At 37.4% G+C, this 20,971-nt stretch overlaps 1 protein-coding gene across 2 annotated transcripts; it reads right to left on the bottom strand.

Moving 5' to 3' along the window:
- Window positions 1–1,691: 1,691 nt before the first annotated feature.
- Window positions 1,692–18,642, bottom strand: LOC103707728 (protein HLB1-like). 2 transcript variants are annotated; one of them, XM_008792336.4, is made up of 14 exons: window positions 17,937–18,642; window positions 16,338–16,463; window positions 16,063–16,132; window positions 14,404–14,517; window positions 13,110–13,193; window positions 12,305–12,355; window positions 10,119–10,148; window positions 9,899–9,961; window positions 9,689–9,754; window positions 9,384–9,506; window positions 6,017–6,052; window positions 4,598–4,717; window positions 2,785–2,970; window positions 1,692–2,091 (listed from the first exon to the last, which is right to left on the bottom strand). In XM_008792336.4, the coding sequence occupies exons 1-14, from the start codon at window positions 18,359–18,361 to the stop codon at window positions 1,981–1,983; spliced, it is 1,605 nt and encodes a 534-aa protein (XP_008790558.1). In that variant the 5' UTR covers window positions 18,362–18,642; the 3' UTR covers window positions 1,692–1,980. The 2 variants fall into 2 exon arrangements, with proteins under 2 accessions (XP_008790558.1, XP_008790559.1); XM_008792337.4 differs by having other exon boundaries at window positions 2,829–2,970.
- Window positions 18,643–20,971: the final 2,329 nt, after the last annotated feature.

The raw sequence follows: 20,971 nt of genomic DNA, 5'->3' as shown, positions 1-20,971 counted from the left end.
CATAAATAACCAATGGACCCTCGGCTTTGATGCGCCCAACCACACAGTCTCTTGATCATATAGTCATCATTGCACTCAAATGCTAAAAAAAATTGGATGGATAATTTCGCTACTGGTTACTATTACTTTTTAGAAGATTCTCTTATATCTTGACAAAATAAGAAATAAATAATTATTCAAGTCAGTCGTCTTAGTTGATCAGGGCCTAAATGTAATTAATTTTTTATTAACTTAATATATATATATTTTAGAAGGGAATAGAGGGAATGTAATCCGCCAACGACCAATTGTTGTATTTTTTTTATAACGCTTGCAGTATAGGGCCGACAATCTTACGTTCAATCACGTATTTCTTAATTTCACGGAGCAATGATGAAGCCAAGAAAAGCCGCATGATTGGACCGCGAGCAAGTGTCGGACGCCACCACTGGGAGCCATGGTGGGCCCATGGGTCCGACAACGGCAAATTATGAGGCCTCCCGAATGCTGCCATCTTTTCCTCCTTGCAACTTGCGTTTAATCTTTCTGGTGGGGCACACATGCATCAATCAATCAATCAAACAAAGCTGTGACCAGAGACGGCGAACGACAGCCAAGAAAACAAATTATGGTGCAGAGAGTGTGGCTTTGTAGAGGACCAGCATCCAATCACAGGCCACCTTTCTCTTCCAACATCATAGCTGCTAGGATTAAAAACTCTGTGGGCGAGTGTTTGGGGATTCCTAAGGGCGCCGCTGAATCCAGACACGTCACTCTGGGACCCTGGAGGGGGAAAAGAGCTGAGATGCACGAACCTAGAGTTAAACTCAATGTTCCCCGCTCGGCTTCCTGTCCCTTGTGGCAGCCCGGGAATGGTGGAAATAGGTGAGAGTGAGAGTCACGTGAACGTTAAGCTATTCACCTGTTGCCACCCATATCAGATCAGAGAAGGGAGAAGGGACATAAAGCGGTGCTGAATGGCATTTTTTTTTGGTTGAATATTGCCTTTCAGAATCCCAGGTGGCTTGGAGCATAGTCTTCGAACGTGGCGATACTCGATCGCTGGAAATGGAAGAAGCAGACGAGCAACATTGAAGCAGGATTACACATCGGGCGGCTACTGAAAGAGTATTGTGTTTTTCGTATGTATTTTGTAAGACAAACAGACAGATCATCTTATTTACTACCCAATATTATAGAGATTTTTTGGACTCGGCATGCTTCTATTCCTCCACTACTGTATAGTCTTCTTTTCTTTTCATAGATTCAACTAGCTGTGCTCACAAGATGAGTGTGAACTGCCGATATACTTAAAAAAAAAAAAACAGCATTACAGCATTGTTTTGTTTTGTTTTCCACTTTCTTTTCTTTTTTTTTTTTTTAGGAGGAGGGGAGTGGGGATTGGCTGTTGATGAAAAGCAAGTTTTTCTTCTATGGTGTGGCTACACAGATTTGTTAATTTGTTACACAAAATCTTAGAGAGGCTTATGAGGGCCGATTCTTGTAAGATGTTTAATGTTAAGAATTGCCCAAAGATAATGAACAAAAGAAAATTTCGACGGACTACAATTATACCTCCTAATTTATCCTGGGGCTATCCAAATGAAGATATTTCATCAGTAATGCTACTGTCACAGTGTCACTAGCAAAAAGAAGTCATGGTCGCACAAAATAAGATGGCCCACGAAGACATCACTAAAAATTGCAGGGCATAAAGCTAGGCAAACTTTCTCAATTTTTTTGTGTAATAAATCATTATTTAGCTTTAATTCAATCAAATCCCCAAGCTGCTGCTGTATAAATATTCAATGATATGCTTACCACTATGTATTCCCCTTCATTCCTTCACCTATAATACAGCGGGAAAGTATACAAAATTACCGGTGCATCCAAAAACCATTGTAGAAGACATGCATGATCAAATATTCAAGCATCATTAAACCACCAAAATGGACACAAATCACTTGGCATCTCAGGTCTAGCTGATGCAAAACCGAAGAATCAACCAGTTATAATGCCTGCGAGAACATCACTCTTTCCTCTTGCAAAAATGGTGTAAACAAGCCGGATTGCATCTAACCATCCATCAAGAGACTCCCATGTGTCAGCAACCTGGTATCAGAATAGTTGCTACATATCAGTATTCACACTTGAATGAAAAAATGATGATCTCCTTCACAAAACAATATAAAGGCCAGAGTTTGTGCTTGTTCAAGGGTGGCCCAGCCACTTCTAGCCCTAGAATGCACAAATTTTTATCCTTGAAACCATTTCAAGTGATATGACTGCTGAGGATTAAATGAGATTTAGCCAGATGGTCACAATCTTTTGTCAAATCCTAAATTTGGATCAGCAATAAATCTTATCCAGTAACCACATTAAATTTTTTATTAGGTATGAATTGAACCTTAGCAGATCATAACCTAATAATATATAGGGTCCTTAATTATTTAATAGTATAAAATCTGCGTTGTTGTGCATAAATTAAAGCAAAGCTACCAAAATATCATGCATACAAGTAGCAGATAAGTATGAGGTTATTGATCCTATGGTCATCAAATTCAGATCTGAATTGGACCATAACTATTCTCACATTCACACAAATGAGACTGCTTGTGAGTCGAATTGACCATGAATTCAACCATATCAGACACTTGCACAGAAATAAATGGAATTCAGTTCTCAGACATAAGAGAAACAAGGATGGTGGTTACATGAGGAGGACGAACAAAATGAGAATATATGAAACAAATTCATTATCTAAATGCTGAGAGCTTTTAGCAGCATTTGGAGGGAATTTCTTACCAGATATACAGATCCATGAATTGTATCTATAGAGAGGGTTGCACCTGGTGGCAGGGTTAGGTCTGCACATGCTGATACAGAGACAATATCTGGAATATCAACTTTAACTAGTGATTTATCATCATGTGCAGATCCTTGCAGCCTGGCAGAGGGGCTTTGTGACAATTGTTTGTCGCCCTTAGTGACCTGAAAGTTGGAATATAAGTGGCAGTCATTAGCACCAAATAAACATTTCTATAAAATATTTTCTAAATTACTGCCTCCTTATGAAATCATCAGATGCTGATATGCATGTATAAGGAAAGAACCTGTTGCCTGGAAACACAATGAAATAAGAGTTCCCAATATTTTGTGTTCATACAGAAGACTAGTAAATTATCTGCCAAAGTTCTCAGTCAAATTGACTACAAGCAACATCAAATTATAGGTGGATAAAGTCACAAATTACAGCACTTTTAGAATGATTAGCTCAATATCAGCAACAAAGCACAACACTTCCTCAATTAAGAAAAGTCATTAAGATAAGAAACATGACATGATTTCTTTCATGCTAAAAGACTAGGAGAATATGTAAAAACATATTTATAGTTAGTTGGCTGACTGAATTTCCTTCTTTTCTGCTTTTTTGACCATCTCCTAAAATTTCCACATACTGGCGGACCTGATCCATCTATTGGGTCACTTCTGCTTGGGTCTTTGTTTGTTCCAGAAACTAAAAAGGGTTTACAAAATTTAAAAAAGCCTCATGATGTTTTGCTTGAGAAAATATTGATGTTACGCTGCATTAGCATATCCAGACATGCTAATGCATCAAAGCAAAGTAATGCATGTTAATGTTCATAGGCATAATGAGAACTGCAATTTTCAGTCATGATCTTCACTTTCCTGACAAGATGATGTATCATAGCAAATGTATTGCAGGATAAACACAATCTGAAATTGTAACTTCATATAAAGAGGGTCAATATGAAAGATATGACATATGCCTACCGATGGAAGAAACAACTGAACACATCTTCATGCTTTGCTTTATTCGAGAGGTATCTACTCCTTTCTTTACGTGTGCACAATTATTCAACAAAAAGCAGAAATTTTTCTATTAGTTTAGTTTTTACAGCAATCTTGCTTGACGAACAATTAGAAACTTTGACTTGGATTGCTTGAAGATTAAAAGAGCATTCTTCTGGCAGATGAGGCTATAGTCAATACTTGCAACCTTCTGCTACTGAATGAAGGTCCTGTGTTCAAACCCTGAGATACGTTTTCCTAAGTGTTTGACAGGAGTAGTTCTTCCATCATTTCTATGGTTTTCCCGTCATTTAGGGGAAGAAGCATTCTACTGCTATTTACTGGCAGTAGATAAGTGTTTTGTAAAAATATGTAAATTAATTAGGTGACTCTCAATCTTTCGCTAGAAAGATAATGAGTATCTATTTATTTTCATTAGAGATAATAGAAAAACTTGAATCACATGCAGAACCACTGATGTGATTTGCACTAATAATTCAAGTCAGTTTTTTACATGTTATGAAGGGCAACTAAAATACATAAACATATATCACGAAACAGTGGCAGAGGCAAGAACTGACATGGGGGTATGTTATTTTAATTAAAAAATTGCAACTGAATAGCCTCGACTTCTGATATAACAAACAAACCAAGAAGAAAACATAAGAAAATAGACCTTTTTCTATGACTTATAACACAGTACCAGTAGCTTCCAATATAAAAAGAATTTGGGCAAGAACATCTACACAGATTCCATTGCCCTCAACAATCTGTTATTAAATTTAGAATAAAAAAGCAATCTAACCTGTTGAAGTCCTTCATGATTCAAAACAAACTGGGATCTTTCCCAATCTCTATGAGGTGCAATGGGGTTCTTCGCAGGTGGTGCAGTTAAATATCCCACTTTTAGGTAGGGCAGAGGTAGCTGTGAGGAAAACACATCATGATAAAAAAAAAGACATCAAAGACGGGCATAACTTGAACCATAATGGCTACACAAGAAATAAACATCTGATGCATCCCAAAATCTTCCAAACTAAATGGGAGACATAACAATATTACAACTTATTCAGGCTTTAGGACTTACTACAGGGTATGAACTGTGATGATTTTAAGTGTCACTAGAACTGGCAAATTGTGCAAATGAAAATATAATAAAAAAAATAAGGCTTGTTTTTTGGATCAAGGGTTGAAAATACTTGATTGGATAATCATATTAGTAGGCTTCTATAATACTAGATAGCAAATTCAGTAACAGGAATTTAGGACCCAGGCATGTAGATATGTCCGCACATAAAAAAAAACAGTCAACATCTCAAGCAGCCACAGTATACATTATATCTTGCAAATCCTTGAAGCTCCAAGTCTAGCTCAACCTTGGTCTGACTTATAGCAGATATAAAATTTCAAACATTAAAAAACATATTATAGTTTCATTTCCTCACCTGAAGACATGGCAATAATATTCGATTCTTTTTTTGGAAGCAGTGTGGGGCTAAGCCCCTCTAATTATTTCCAAGGAATACATACATACATCAATTGCAATCAGCCTGAGCACAACTCTCTTTGCATGCATGGGTTGGTCAGTCCACCGGTTGTCATTATCTCCCTCAAATACACTTACTCCAGCAATCCATTCAGCTGATTGCTTGCCTTCATGAAAGAAAGCTCTGTAATTATCAAGCACATTACCAATCTGAACCTCAGTACTATGCCAGCACCTTACCAGTACGGTATGGGTCAATACAGCAAACCTTGATCTTAGAAATATCCTAAGGTATCCTAGAAGTTTCTGGACATATCCTAGAAATATCCAGAAAGTATTTGGACACATTTGAGGAGCATCTAGATCCTATTTTAACCATAGAAAATTCAGGATACTTCTTGTCTATATGGGGCATGTATTGGATCTATATCAAGGCTGTATCCATATCCCATACTTATTGGGTATAGCCTTGGGTGTTTTTTTGCGGTATCAGAGCTTCCTAGCATGCAAGTATCAATGTGGAGGAATTAACACACGAATATTTAGTGCTACAAAAAAAAATAGATGAATGCAGCCATCTCTTGGGTGTTTTTGTCTAACTTTATTAAGCAGAAACTAAATGGTAATTATGCTATTATGTAGTAGTCAATTGAATAAGCAATGTATTAAGACTAGCATATAAATATGAATGCTTGAATAAGATAATTTCAAAAAGACAATAGCAGAATCCCTACTAACCATAGAACGAACTAGTCTCAAGGCACTGCGGTAAACCTGCATGGATGTAAACAAATGAAAATGAAGTCTAATATAATATTGGCAATTAGAATCTCTGCAACAACAAATTAGCTTTTCATAATATGGTCATAATCTTCAATTAGAAATTGCAAAAAGAAATTAGCTCAGAAATTTGTCGTACAAATGAAAATAACTTAAAGAGCACCTAGCTTATAGTTTCCATGATAAGTATTGATTTGTTTATAAAGAAACAGCACGGTTTTTCTCTTTTAGCAAATAGAAGGGCAAAAACACTACCCAATCATGAAATGCATGTTGTCCTCCAAGAACATGAACTTGCATAGTTACTACCAGCAAGAAGTAATATCAAGTTTAAAGAAAAGCTATGGTTTAAACACACTTGCTATATGAAACTAAAAAGTGTTTGAGTGACTGCATTGCTCCATTTTATAGCATAGCCATACACAAATAGTTGAGAGCAACTCACAGGAAGGAGAACAACCCTCTAAGTGGTGCAAGCACAGAGACTGTGCATAAACTCTACATGATACAGTCCATAAGAGATTTAAACATGAAAGATTGCATAAGTGGAGTGCATGCTTAACATATATATCAAGGAGAGGGAATAAACAATTAGACTTTCTCAAATACCCTCCAACAACTTGAGGTGGATACAACCAAACCCAAAAACAATGCAAAAAGACATTATCATCATATGAAACTGGCTATACAGAAAAGATCTAAGAAGGCTCTCTAGAAAAATATAAGCGGAATTTATGATCAGTGGTCAACCTAACATCAACCTCTAGAAGTTGCTGTCGAATTCCTTGAAGAGGCAAAATTATGCAAAATAGGGGAAGAAAACCTATATTAGCCAGCTGGCAAGTATAGAGATTTCCATTTTTGTTTGCAAGTTAAGCTCATGAAACTAAAGAGCAACCATCCAATGGGTTTACAAAGATCATGACATAAAACTTAAATGGGCAGAAGGAAAAAACCATTAACCATAAAAAATGGTGAGAAATATTCTTTAGAGAGTCAACGATCCGACTACACTAATAAAATATCATGAAATGATCAAATGAATTTGTGAAAAATCATAGATGCTAGCTTCTATATAGGACCAAAGCAAAAAAAAGTGGACCTTGTAGTTTCCACAACAACCAGAAGGTGAAGCAGTGAAAATCAAATCAGTTAAGCATTAAAATTCAATGGTCTTCAACCAAAAAAACAGAGATAGAGAAGATGTCAAACAACCTTCAAATTCCAAATTACAACAGAAAACTGCTCTTGAAACTCTTTTGAATAATAGAACAAAGTTCCACAGGTCGAAAAAGAATAAGAATCCTAAAACAGCCAAAACAAGAGGCTTTAAAAGAGAACAAAGAGTGTTGTACTGATTCCAGCCAGCTGGCTGGAAAAAAAACAACCAAGAAAATATGCAAGTGCTGAAATATTCACAAGAGCTGATCAAACGTGTCGGAAAATGTCTCAATAAATCAAATGATGATCTTTTTTAAGTAATTAAAGCAATGGACCAGCAAATCATTATCTATGGAACCCAAATAGTTGGGATAAGAATGGATGGTTATGTATGGACCGGCAATAAAAAAAAACAGTATGATCCAAATGTCTCCAGCTATAGCTAGTCAGTTTGGTTAAAGTTCTTGCTAAGGTTTTATTTTAACAAAAAGATGCAGATACACTTCAAGATGGAACTTTAAGTCAAAATACATCTTCCAATAGCCCAAAAGCAAGCAGCAATAAAGAAACTGAAACTGGACGCGTTGATTGCTTTTCACCAGCAGAAGAGGGGAAAAATGAAAAATGGCCATCATTTGGACAATCAAACACCAAATTCACGGTCCTCAAGAGAGGACAAACTAAAGCTTTTATTGAAATCAAGGAAAATATATTCTAGTAGCCCAAAAGAGAGAAGTGATAGAGAAATTGAAATTGAACAAGTTGATCACTTTTCACCAGCATGAAGAGAAAAGACAGATGAACAATGGGCAACATATCAACAATCAAAGAACAAACTCAGATTCCTCAAGAGAGAACAAACTAAAGCCTTCCTTGAAATCAAGGACTTATCCAATGGCATGGCAGTAGACCGGAAAGAAAAAACAATTAACATGGTTTGGCAAACACACCAGTATGGTTCACCGTCTCAGTACCGGATCTTATACCAGTGCCACACTAGCACAGTGTCGGTACGGTATGGTATGAAATTTTTTGACGTACCGAGTGTCGGTATACTATCCGTACCAGATACCGGTATCGAGCTGGTACGGTACGGTATGCCCCGTACGGCATACCATGCACACCAGCTAAGGTAAAACATTGAGAACATCACATGACCCCATCAGTATCTAATCTTAAGTTCATGACAGTCCAGAAACAGAAATTGGATTAGATTAAATGCAACACATCCCATTAAAGGAATAAGCCAAATATATAGCTGAAACTCACTTGTAGAAAAATTCAACCAGTTCAATCTCATTCCGCAAGACATTAGGAACAAGGAAAAAGTTTAGTTTCTAAAAGGAATGCAAGAATAAAGCATTTGAAGGCAGAAGTGCCACCCCAGATATTCATGGAAAGTTCTGGGTGCAGCAACACCTGTGCACAATCGAGTACAACAGAAAATGGTCACAACCCTCTTAGTCACTCCGAGAATGGATCTTTGTACTTACACAAGTATAAAATGTTAAAGCTTGATATAAATTTGAAATTAACTCTTGAGGGGATACCTAAGTGTAAGTGTTAATACATCAGTTATCAATCGCACCTACTATCACAGATTCCCTCGAAGTGTTTGAGCTAGGCCCCCTATTTATTGCAGATAATATGAAATATACTTTGTTCACTAACTCATGCATTTGACAAGTCAACTTAGTGTAACAGTAAAAATGAAATGTTTATATTGCATAGATAGCCACCATGCATCAAGTTACTCTAAAAAGTGCTGTAGACATAAAAGGGGCACCTGGATGTGGCACTTTGTATTTGCATTCCAGTACCAGTAAGTGAAATAGGTACCTTATTCTTTTTTCACTATATTCAGACTTACCCTCTGTCTCCAAACCTATGAATACGACATGGATGTTCTTCCAAGAATACAGCAATCTTTGTCACCTTCAGAAAAGCCAAGAATACCTCCCATTGGCCTCATATTCACTTAATAGCCATGCCAGTAAAATGTGAAATTTCAGAGGTTTTCCTTAGGCTTAAACAAATTCTCTAAGATCTACTAAATAATTGAACCCACCACTAGTATAAGATTATATGTAAACTGCATATCTTCTTATTGCAATCTAAGAAATAGTCAGAATAATGGAGGAAATTTAAGATGAAGGAATGTTACCGAGTAATTTGGCTTCAGAGCATGAGCAGCTGCAATATAAATAGCTGATTGGCTGTACAGCTCGTTAGGAGAGACTTCTTTTGCTGGTCTCCCAGATCTTAAAGTGTCCTCTGCTAGCCCATACTGTAATATGACAGGCAGTACAAAGATCAGATCCATCTGTCATTAACTAACTCAGTTAAAAACAAAGAATGTTGCCCTTGTATTTCCATTGTGATAGTATATCAAAAAAAAAGCAAGGGATTCTTACAAGGCAAGACACTGATATTTACTCAAAAGATCGTAATAGAACACTGGATACTAACCAGAACTGTCCCAAGATTGTAAATTGCTCGATGGAAATCAAATTGTAGTTGGATTGCAGCACGGAACTGCCAACATAGCATAAGTGATGCAATATTGAAAAATAAAGCAAGAAAATATGTTTATCAGAAACATACATAGAAAAAGGCAATTGCAGGTGAATATAATCAAGGTACGTAATTAGGTATCGTGCCTCAAGTTGATAATTTTACCTTACTTATCGCTGCTCTAACAATAGTCTGCTTCTCTCGAACAGGAACAATTGCACTGAGTTCCTGCATTGCTTGTATTTTAATTAAAAGTAATCTAAGTGATAACAAGATAATTCAGAAATTTCAGATAGTAAAAATGGAACCACTAACAAAATTGCTTCCAACCAAGAACTTAATAGATTTTGGAAGATAATGCATGCATACTAGAATATAACCATACCTGTAAAGCAAGACCCCAGTTGTTAAGTGCCTGCAATCAAAGAACAAGAGAATTAACATAAGGGTTCATCAGTTTTAATTTAGTAGTAATATTATTGTACACACTTAAATGATTATAAGTCAAACTTTTTGAAGAGAAATACCTGTACTAAAAAAATGATGGAGAAATAAAGTTAATCGAAAAGAAAAAAAATGCACCAAACGAAGAAGAAGCAAAGATCTTGTGCACAACTTTGAGCACTATACATGCAGAAGAACACAGTTTCTCCCAGTTGCCAACATATGGGTTGAACTATTCTAGAAAGACTAACTAAATGATGTCAGGAACTACAGGAATGAAAACTCACTTATCAATCCTATTGTCTGAATTCATGGAGCATGATTGCTGATACCAACAATGTTACCATGCTATAAAGTTTCAGCTGAAATATATCTGATTGTTTCAAGTACTGATATGAAACTTGCATGGGAACTAGTAAGAAATGTTTGTTTCATTTCACCAGAATGTATTAGGATTTAAGTATCAAAAAGTGTCGGTTTAGTTTTGCCTGCAACATACTGATCCTCACTATTTCTGTTGATAACTAGCAAGTAATGATTGAAGCCCACATGGACTTCATTAGTATGAATCAACTTCATGCACAACCAAGCAGAAAGGGATCAAAATGCAAAAAATGATATCCAAGTTCTCCACTTCCTTTCATTACCAAATAAATCAGTACCAAGTGGAATACTTCAGAAAACAAAGGAGATTTGCTGGATTAGAAGCTCCACGGAATGTAAGAAACTTAGAACTTTTGGGTGCATAATTTTTTTCTTAATCTACATTATTTGTTAACCAGATGCTTTATCTCCCTTCCTTGGTTCAAAGCTCCTTGCCATAGTTCAAATCAAGTATTGTTCAACGTGCCACGAAAAAAGCTTGTCTGCTCTGTTCATATTCTTAGTCCAACTTAGTCATGATGGGATCCTAGAAGCCAAAACTTAACTTGCTTGGGAAGCCTTCTTATCACATGGAATACAAGCATTTTGGCCACTTCTAGGAAAAAATTGGTTAATAGAAATGTTATATTCTGACTCCACTCCTTCAGTGAAGCTCACAGGCTACTAATGGGTTTACATAGTAAAATGTGATGCACATGAGTGTGTGGAAGTACAATGCTTGATTGTTCACAAGCATTTTGCTCAAGCACACAGAATTTCCTACAAAACTCTAGCAAAGCAAATTCCATTCATATTATTTTGACATATATTACCCATGGGAGAACTTCAGCATTGGCTAAAATGTTCAAATTCTACTCCAAGACAAAATGTTCAAATTCTACTCAAGGACGAACTCCAGGACAAAATGGAAAGTTTACTAGGATTACAGACAGCACAGGCCAGGACGGAAGTTTATATAAGTTTTAGAAGGATATACATGATTCAAGAATGCACAAAGATAAGTACCGCATTTTTTAGCCCCACTGGAGGTTTTGTTATGGAAAATTGCAATATCTTTTTTATTTTTATTTTTTGTCATCCATTAAATTTCTAGAGTCATTATCCCAATTAGATGCTAAACAAGATCTACTAATTACCAGGCACAAATAATTTGATGGTTTGGATGTCCTGCTGAATAATGTCTACAATACAAATATCAGGTCCTTGTCTGCATGATTGTCGAATCTCATAAGTGGCATGAAAAGAAACATTCATAAAATGAACCTAGATAAGCATGGCACTTGTACTGAAACCCAGAAAACATTAAATATTTCAAGTTTCAATAGATCTTGGAACAACTTCAATATCTGGTAACCTATCTTCTATGCACAACGTCATGCATAAGATTGGCATATGCAGTGATGAATAGTTCATATGCATTTACGTCTTTGATAAAGAGTTTTGATATAAACTTGTCAACTATTAAACTCAGCTTGTTCACCCAGAAGGATTTAAGATTATTTTCTTGGATAAATAAGATTACACCACTAAATGCAATGACAAACTTCAGAGACAAACTCTGCTCATAAGCGTTGTCTCCATCAAATAGTAGTAACGAGAATATAGTTAAATTTTACATATACCAGGTATAATAGCTTGCCATGGAAAGAAAAACATAGTACAAACAGAGACAGGAAAATGCAAATCAAATAATACAATTGAGAATAACAATGCAAGGATGACAGGTGACTGCATATAGCATACCTGAGGACTGTTCCAGTTGAGTTGAACAGCCTTTTCGTAGTTTTTTGTTGCCTGCATCCGAAAATTCAGATGTTAGTAATGAAATTGAAAGACTATGACACTATGCATCTAAGAAGTATCCTCTGGAATCTGGATAGATGTGTCAGGCTGAACAACAATAAAGAAATATTTACCAACGCAATGTCATAAAATTATAAACTTGCAGTATTCATCATCTCATAGCATAATAATGGACTGGATAAGTAACATCTGACAGAATGATCAGAAATTCTGAACAACTAATGTCCTAGAAATTATATGTTAATTGCCAGAGATTGAGCAAGGATCTAAGCACTATTCCATATCATACTGTATTGGATGATATATACCATTTTGATAACATTGTATTTTCCTCATCATAATTTGAGCAGGATCTCGATTAAGTTATGGACAAAAGCTACATAATTGTTCAATTTTTTAATGGAAACCACAGTCCCACGGTCCCACCGGTTCTTGATCCATTTGCATCGACAAATTACAAAAAGGTCTGGGTCATGATATTTTATAAATAGGTTTATAAAAAATATCATCAGAAAAGATGATTGTGATATTGCATTGAAACATGACATAATGACACTTTGTGAAATTAGAAAGGCAACAATAGTAACATTAGTCAGTAAGAAAAGCCTATGGCCAACTTATGACTATCATGATTATGTCATCCAGAAGGAACATATACATCGCAAGGTTGAAAAGTGTTTACTATCAGCAATTAAATAACCAAAATGCTAATGGTACAAAATTTAAAATGTCAATAAGGTTCAACCTGTTTCCACAGTTCCTCAGCTTCCTTTGTGCGACCACGCATTTTAGCCCGGTCAGAGATAGCAATGGCCCAATTGTAATATGCCTGATGAAAGAATAATGATTTAGCAAAACACGAAAAGCTGGTAAGCAACCTGAACAGATCATATGCAAAGGTCAACGTATACAAAGAAATGTAGACTAAGAAATAAGGCCAGTCACCATCTAGATCTGTGCTTGTTTTGAATTTATAATACATTTAAACCAATGATTGTACCAGTAACAACACAGAGCAACTCAAAAGCAACGAGTTACACTAGTAGGATAGGATACTACATAGATAAGTTCAACTTGGATGTTAGCCTGTGCGGAGAGAGGAACCTAAAAGGAACTTAACTTGCATGATATGACATTTTAGCAGTGCAGAACAACTCAAAAGCAACAAGTTATACTAGTAGGATAAGATATTAAATAGATAAGTTCAGCTAGGACATTAACATGCCCAGACAGGGGAACCTAAGAGGAACTTGACTTGCATGATGTGACATTTTTCTCCCTGATGATACATCCAAGCATACGAGAAGGACTGCAGCTATGAAACATTTTATTCTTCCTCTGAAAATTCCCTAATCTAAAGAAAAGACATTCTTATATAAGAACTCTCGAAGCTGAAGATAGATACAGACACAACCCTTTAATAAAATGTGACACATAGTTTATTGAAAGCATGAACAACCTCACTTGGAAAAAAGGAAAGTGCAATATTAGCAGTCATCACATTGTAAACTTTTTCCACACCTACATAAAGACCACCAGATTATCTGTCACGGTAGTCAATCATATGTTTTTCTCCAAGCTGTATAAAACATAAGCACATTCCTTTCTTCTCACCAAGTCTTTCCATTACTTGCCTAACACAAGATGTTACTAATAGAGTATGTTTGAAAAAGCACAGTCTCAGTCGCTCGTGAACTTAACATACCGACTATAAGATGTCAGAGATATGTGCAGGCTTGTGATGTTAAATGTTTTGCCATGGCCTGTATATATGTAAATCTGTCTGTACACTTACACATACAGGGACAGCCTTAATATTCTATTCACCTTTTAAATGACCATAAGTATATGGAAGTCTAATGGTGCAAGCTGGAGTTGCAGTTTATGACAAATTAATGATAAATATTTTATTGCAACAACATCTTGAATCAACAGGAGAAGGCAAATATTTCAAGAAACTTGAATATATAATCTGCTAGTGAAGTCAGGCAAATTTTTAGAAATGGGACTATAACAATAAAGTGGACTGAGATACTTACATCATGAAGTGTAGGGCAAAGCCGTATAGCTTCTTCATACTTTTTACAAGCCTCCTCAAGTAAAGCATCTTTAGAAGGAGAACTGGAATCCGGATTGACATTGTCTGCACTCTCCTGCATTGATATAGAATGACAAATAAAGAGTATACTTACAAATTACATCTATTTAAAGAAATAACAATGCATTCATCATTTCTAATCTTAGCAATTGCTAATAATGACAATCACAATAATAATAAGGCTAAGTGACCTAGGATTTCTTATTTAAAGTTAATGGTGCAGAGATTTGCTTAGAGTAACATCCTTCAATTCCCATTTTAATCTATTACAACTATATAACAGTTGCTAGTGACAGGTATACTATCCATTCACATTTGTGCTTAATTAGTAATAGAGCATTGAATATGAAATATCAAATATAGTGCTTTGTATGATATTAGAACTTTATGCTTGCTAATTATTGCACTAAAGCCTGCAAAGAATAATGCACAATGTTATCGAAACCAAAGCTCCTCCTATGAAGAAACAGGACTGCAGTATAAGATCCAACCTTACCCACTTGTGTCGGTGATGGGGAATCTTTTGTTAAATGGAAAGAGATTTTCAAAGCCAAAGAAAAAAGAATTAAGGTTCATCAATGGAACATTGTCTAAGTGACAAAGAGCAACATACATATGAATGGTGTTACTAGGCTTGCCCATTCATTTGCAGGTATCTCATGTTTCACTGATGCAGACAATCATTAGTTGATTAGTATCTCAACATCCAGATTTTGTAGGTTATAATTTAATTACCTAGCTTCACCATCCACTAGCGAAAAAAATTGTACAAACTTAGAGCAGTATGATCCTGAAATCTATAGCTAAGAAGTTGTTAGTAAAAGAAAGATTAAACTTAGGCATTTTCAACAGGTATTATATAAGTATTCATAATAGATCTGATTGAACAGAGCTTAAGGAATCCATTGGACTATAGAATGAAATTGGTGGCACATCAAGCAACTAAGGCATGGGAACTTTTTTCAAATAAAATGGGAGAAAAATGATTTGAAAGATTGAACAGCAAAATAAGACCATGCTCACGAACTAGTTAGTAGTGGTTCAGTTTGCTGATACTTGTTAATCAATACTTATTTGCACATTCAACTAAAGTTAGAATATGTATCTTATGATAGATAGAGTATCCTTTGTATACATCATACAATATACGTCCTGCATGCTCTCTCTTTTTTGTGATATCTGCATGATAGATTGAAGTTTGCATGCTTAATACCCATTTAATTTCTATGCCTACAAATGACAAAACAGTATGGCATATGCTAATATGTAGAGTAAGTAGCTACATGCACATGTCCCAACAAACTTGTTCAACATGTCATAAGCAAGTAGGTTGTCAAAAAGGCTAATATGGGGCAAAGCTTAATGGTTATGGTTATGTTTCTGGTTCTGGTTATGGTTATGGTTATACATGTAAGAAGAAAGGCTTGTGTGTGTGTTTTAATCAGTCACGTCATTTCCCATCATAATATACCCAAGAATACCTTCAAGTACCATAATGAAACCTACAAATAATACTAGCACTATGCATTCATCAATTATTACTGAAACTTATAAGTACTGCATATGGAGAATTTAAGCAATCAGAAGTTCAGAACCATACCTGGAGTACTAGTGCCCAATTGTAAAATGCGTCATGGTCTTTTGGGTTTCTCTCAATGCCACTAGCATACCTACCAATAAGGGGATCGGTGAGAAACTAAATTCAAGCATCAAAATGAACATTCCATTTAAGACAAGACATGCTGTCCGTAAATTTGGTAGGCTTAGACCATGATAAGAATGAAACTTAAAGGACACTTGTACAGGAATCACTTTAAAAGGATACTGGATGCTAGAACTTCAACAACAAAATGATAGAATAATAATGAAATATACCTTTTAGCAGCAAAAGCAAGAATTCGTTGGCGATTGCGACCTTCCTCATCCACCCCAGTGACATTATTGATCAAATCCATGGCAACATCATTCTGGCCTAAATAATGTTGTTGTAAGCCATCTTGGCTGAAATGTAATAAGAATGGAAATTGTGAGGAAACTGTAAATCTATCACCCTTTTCCCATGGATTTTTTCATATGATGCAGGATATGAGGCAAACAAGCCTCTAATTGTAATCCATATTAAGAAAAAACAGGATATAATAAATCCCTGAGAGCAGGAAAACATGTGAGCGAACATGATCAAGAGGATAACATGATAAAGAATAGGTGAATGATCTCGTGAATTAATAGCTGTTGAACAAGCCCCCCCCCCCCCCCCCCACCACCCCCCACCCCCCCAAAAAAAGGAAAAAAAAGATCATTAAGGCGACCCTGAAGTACTCCAGTGTCATGGAAATTGCACTTAAGGGAAATGCACATTTCTACACATAATAGATGACATAGAAGAATTTTTTAACAGAAAGTTGACAGGTAAAGAATTAAAAACAAATGGATATGCATGATTTATTAGCAAACAAGCGCTCTCCCGTTAAAGGGAAACACAAGAGCTCAAACACCCCTAACCTGATGGCACCGATAAACTCACTCAACATGCGATGTGCTCGCTAGAAATTTTGTCATTGATGATCTTAATGCAATCGATGTTAAAGATTGTTTATCAAGAAGATGGCCTTGTGTGAAAGAAAAATATATAACTATTACCCGATCCATGTGATTTGAGTAGATCAGTTGTCAAAAGCAGAACTTGAAATGCTTGTGAAGAAGGTTAATGATGTTGTTTATTAACAGTTTTTCGGGCTTAGCCCTCAACTTTTTGTATAGAATGACTTAAGAATGCTGACATGCATCTCCTTTCGCTGGTATGAAAGCCATTATGAGCTCAACTTCTATGGTTTATGATATGTTTGAATCCCAAACAGCGTGCTAAATCAATATACGATGGATCAGTCTTTATTACAGGCATGCATAAACACTTGGAAAATAAGAAGACAGCTGAAAGGGTCAAGAGTCTTAATGCAAAAGCTAAGGTTATTCAAACTGATCAAGATATCCTAACAATCTCCATGAATGCAGTCACTGGACTTGATGCACCCTGAATTATAAGGTTCAAGAAGCACACGAAATAATCGACAGCAAATGAAATTAGAAGTCAATGCATGATAACGAACAAACAAACAGCTCCCAGTTGTAGTGGTAATACGAGCAAAGCTGATCGTTGAAACTTTAACCAATTTTTTTATTCATCAATAATGAATCAAGAATCGATACATTCTGCCTTCTATTTATGGACATAATTCATTACTCCGCATAAAAGTTGACCTCGAAATTGCCCAACACAGACCCAAAGCGGTCTTTTTACTCAAATATCACCAGCTAAATTTCAGGCGGGCAGCAATGGCTATAAGCATCAATTCAGTGCTCGATAATCCATAAATTTCCTCAAAAATAACCAAAAAATCAAATTATATCTATAAGATCTACCTTTCCGAGCTTAACAAGCTGAAAAGGCGAATGAGAAATAAGAAGAAGAGCAACCTGTATGAAGAGCTCGCCGCAGTGGTGTCCTCCTTTGCATCTCTAACGTTGGATCCGGATCTCTCCTTTCCCGCCGGCCCCTTTTCCTCCTCCTTTAGATCATTCAGAAGCTCCCTCATCGTAAACGTCGGGCTTCCCTCGCCGTTCAGGGGTTGGGCTTTGCCAGGCGACGGAGGCTCTTTTTCCGCTCCTTCCGACACGATTGCGCTCTCCCCGGCCTCTCCCGCGGGCTCGATCCCGCTCTCGTTGGCTTCCGCCTCGGTTCCGTTCGGGAGCTCCGGCGCCTCGCCGGTCTTGGGTTCCGTCTCCTCGTCGGGCTTGATCCCGCTCTCGTTGGCTTCCGCCTCGGTTCCGTTCGGGAGCCCCGGCGCCTCGCCGGTCTCGGGTTCCGTCTCCTCGCGGGGCTTGGGAGCGGTCTCCTCCATGGCCAATATCGAAGAATTAGGGTTTTCTTCCGTGGAACAGAGGAAGAAGATCCGGCTGCAGCGAGGAGGGTATAGATTCTAATGTTTTTCCAAAAAAAAATTTCTCGTGCTGAAGAGACGACACGCTCCTCGGCATCGAGGAAAGAGGAGAAATATGGGCTTATATTGGGATCATTAGAATCGCCTCCGCGAGATGGAAGAGGAACTCTGATTGGGATCCCAAACTGGGAAGCAGACAAAGAAAGGGGTAGAAGCGAAGCAAACTTGGCGACTCAGAAATTCTGGAATGGACGGGCCGTACTTTAATTTTGGGCCGGGGACCAAACAATTGCCTTTTTTTTTTTCTTTTTTTTTTTCTGAACCGGCTTCTCACTGCACTCGTCAGCGGGAGAGCCCAAAGCAACCACAGAACAATACACAATCTAATGCCTCCATTACATGATCGCAAATACCCCAAAATATAGATCCAAATGATGGGCTACATAGGAGGCGACCCAGTCTGCAGCACCATTCGCCTCTCGAAAGACATGCGAAGCCCGAAATACCTCTAACTCCTCCCCCATACTCCAAATGTCTCGGAGTAGCGGGTGCAGGTCCGGCCTAGTTTGCCGGCACCGAATCCATTCAACCACTGTGGATGAGTCACCCTCTAAGAATATCCATTGAACACCCAGGTGTACTCCAACATAGCTGAGACTCTCCCATGCCGCGTGCAGCTCCACTACAGGAACAGATCCGTCAAAAGTGTGCCGACCTCCGGCCATGATCAATTTAGAATCATGGTCTTAGATCCCAAAACCCACGCCATATCTGCTACCACTGGCCGATACACTGTCGTCGAAATTTACCTGGAGAAAGTTAGAGGATGGGGGTTCCCAGGATACCATCAGTATCATCGTATACCTAGGTGCTGAAAGAGCCAAAGAGGAACTCCAGATGTCCCTATCATCTCCAGGTGTAATGTCAGCTGCAGCGCTTGCCAACTCAACTGCACGTGCAAGAGCCCTACAAACCACAGATCTCGAATAAAACCCCCTTCCTTCAAAGATTCTCGCATTCCTGTCCAGCTAAATATGATATGCTACATAAGCCCATACTGCTGCCCTATCCACCGTGTCAAATCTCCGAGCTGAGTCCCTCAACTCGCTTAGAAAGATCTCAGTGAAGATGAATGTCAGCCGGTGGGTCAATACGAGGCCCCACACCTGAAGTGCCCGCGGGCATGTAAAGAGAACGTGACGGATGGTCTCCTTCTCCTCGGGCATCCCTCACAGTCAGCCGGTACTGGGATCCTCCTCTCAGCTAAGATCCCTCTGGTAGGAAGAATGTCCCATGCCACCCTCCACAGAAACAAAGCCACACGTGGGCGGACTCCTAGTCACCAAATCCAACTCTCCAGTTGTCTCGTAGGCCCTGGGTCCACTATGGTCTGGAGATCACGGACTGTAACTCTCACCCTCCCAGTCGATCTCCACACCCTCATGTCCGCCAACCCCTCCAGGGGTAGGGGTGTAGTCAACACCCTCTCAGCTAGATCGTTGCCAAAGAGGCGATGGGTCCGATCAGCATCCCATCTAGACTTTCCTGGAACTAATAAGTCGCTAACTCTACTCCCAGCCGTCGCACCCGAGTCGAACATGGTGGGCCATCTGGATAGCGACAATCCTGCCAACCAACTATCCTCGACAACATCAATACTACATCCGTCCCCCACTGCCTAGGAGATGCAAGGAAGAATCTGAGGAGCTCGAGCACACATCTCCCGCCAGATGTAAGAGCACTGACTCCCTAGTCGGAATGAGTCTCCAACACACCGCTCTCTATACTTTGCCAATTGTGCGGCTAAGATGTATGCAGGCAAACTTTTAAAGAACCAAAAAATATATTTTAGCCTTTCAAAAAGTACTTTTAAATAAAATAAAAATATTTGATAAAAATTTTAGAAAACTGTTTTTAGCTTTCTAAAAAAGCTAAAACAGTTTTTTGGAAGATGAATTTATATATATACATACATAAAGAGAGAGTTTGAAGAGAAAAGGGAGAGACGAGTTTGATGTGCATAGGTTTTAATAGGGACAAGCAGAAAATTTTGTGTAAAGTTGAGTTAATTAGCTACAGAACAAATTAATTTAGGGTTAACTTTAACATTTTTTTCAGAGAAAAAAGAGATGAGATTCACCGCATTGCAATAATTATTCAACTCTAGATTTTTAGAAAGCACTATCCAAAGATCAAATCTAAAATCTTTAATTGCATAGTGATGTAGCTACTAAGTCAAGTTTCAATTTTATAATTCATAGAAAATAAAGATCAATTATGTTGGTTTTGGGCTAGGATAAGGAGCTCCTTGTTTATATATATATATATATATATATATATATATATATAATATGTCACATAGGCCATCATTATATTAAAAATATTAAAAATATCGCCCTTTAAAAATATTTAATATATATAGAGTATCTATTTTAATATATATATTTTAAATCTAAGATCTGGTGGAAAGTGAATTCTGAATCATTGAATATTTGACATCAAAAGTCACTGAAGTTGTGGAATGACTTCACCATGCTAGCGAGTTGTAGTATCTAGGCAGTACAGCTTTAT

Source organism: Phoenix dactylifera, chromosome 5 (assembly GCF_009389715.1).
Source record: "Phoenix dactylifera cultivar Barhee BC4 chromosome 5, palm_55x_up_171113_PBpolish2nd_filt_p, whole genome shotgun sequence".
NCBI classification, from domain to species: domain Eukaryota; kingdom Viridiplantae; phylum Streptophyta; class Magnoliopsida; order Arecales; family Arecaceae; genus Phoenix; species Phoenix dactylifera.
Note: the sequence above shows the minus strand (reverse complement) of the source record. Positions and strands in the feature narration are given on the sequence as shown.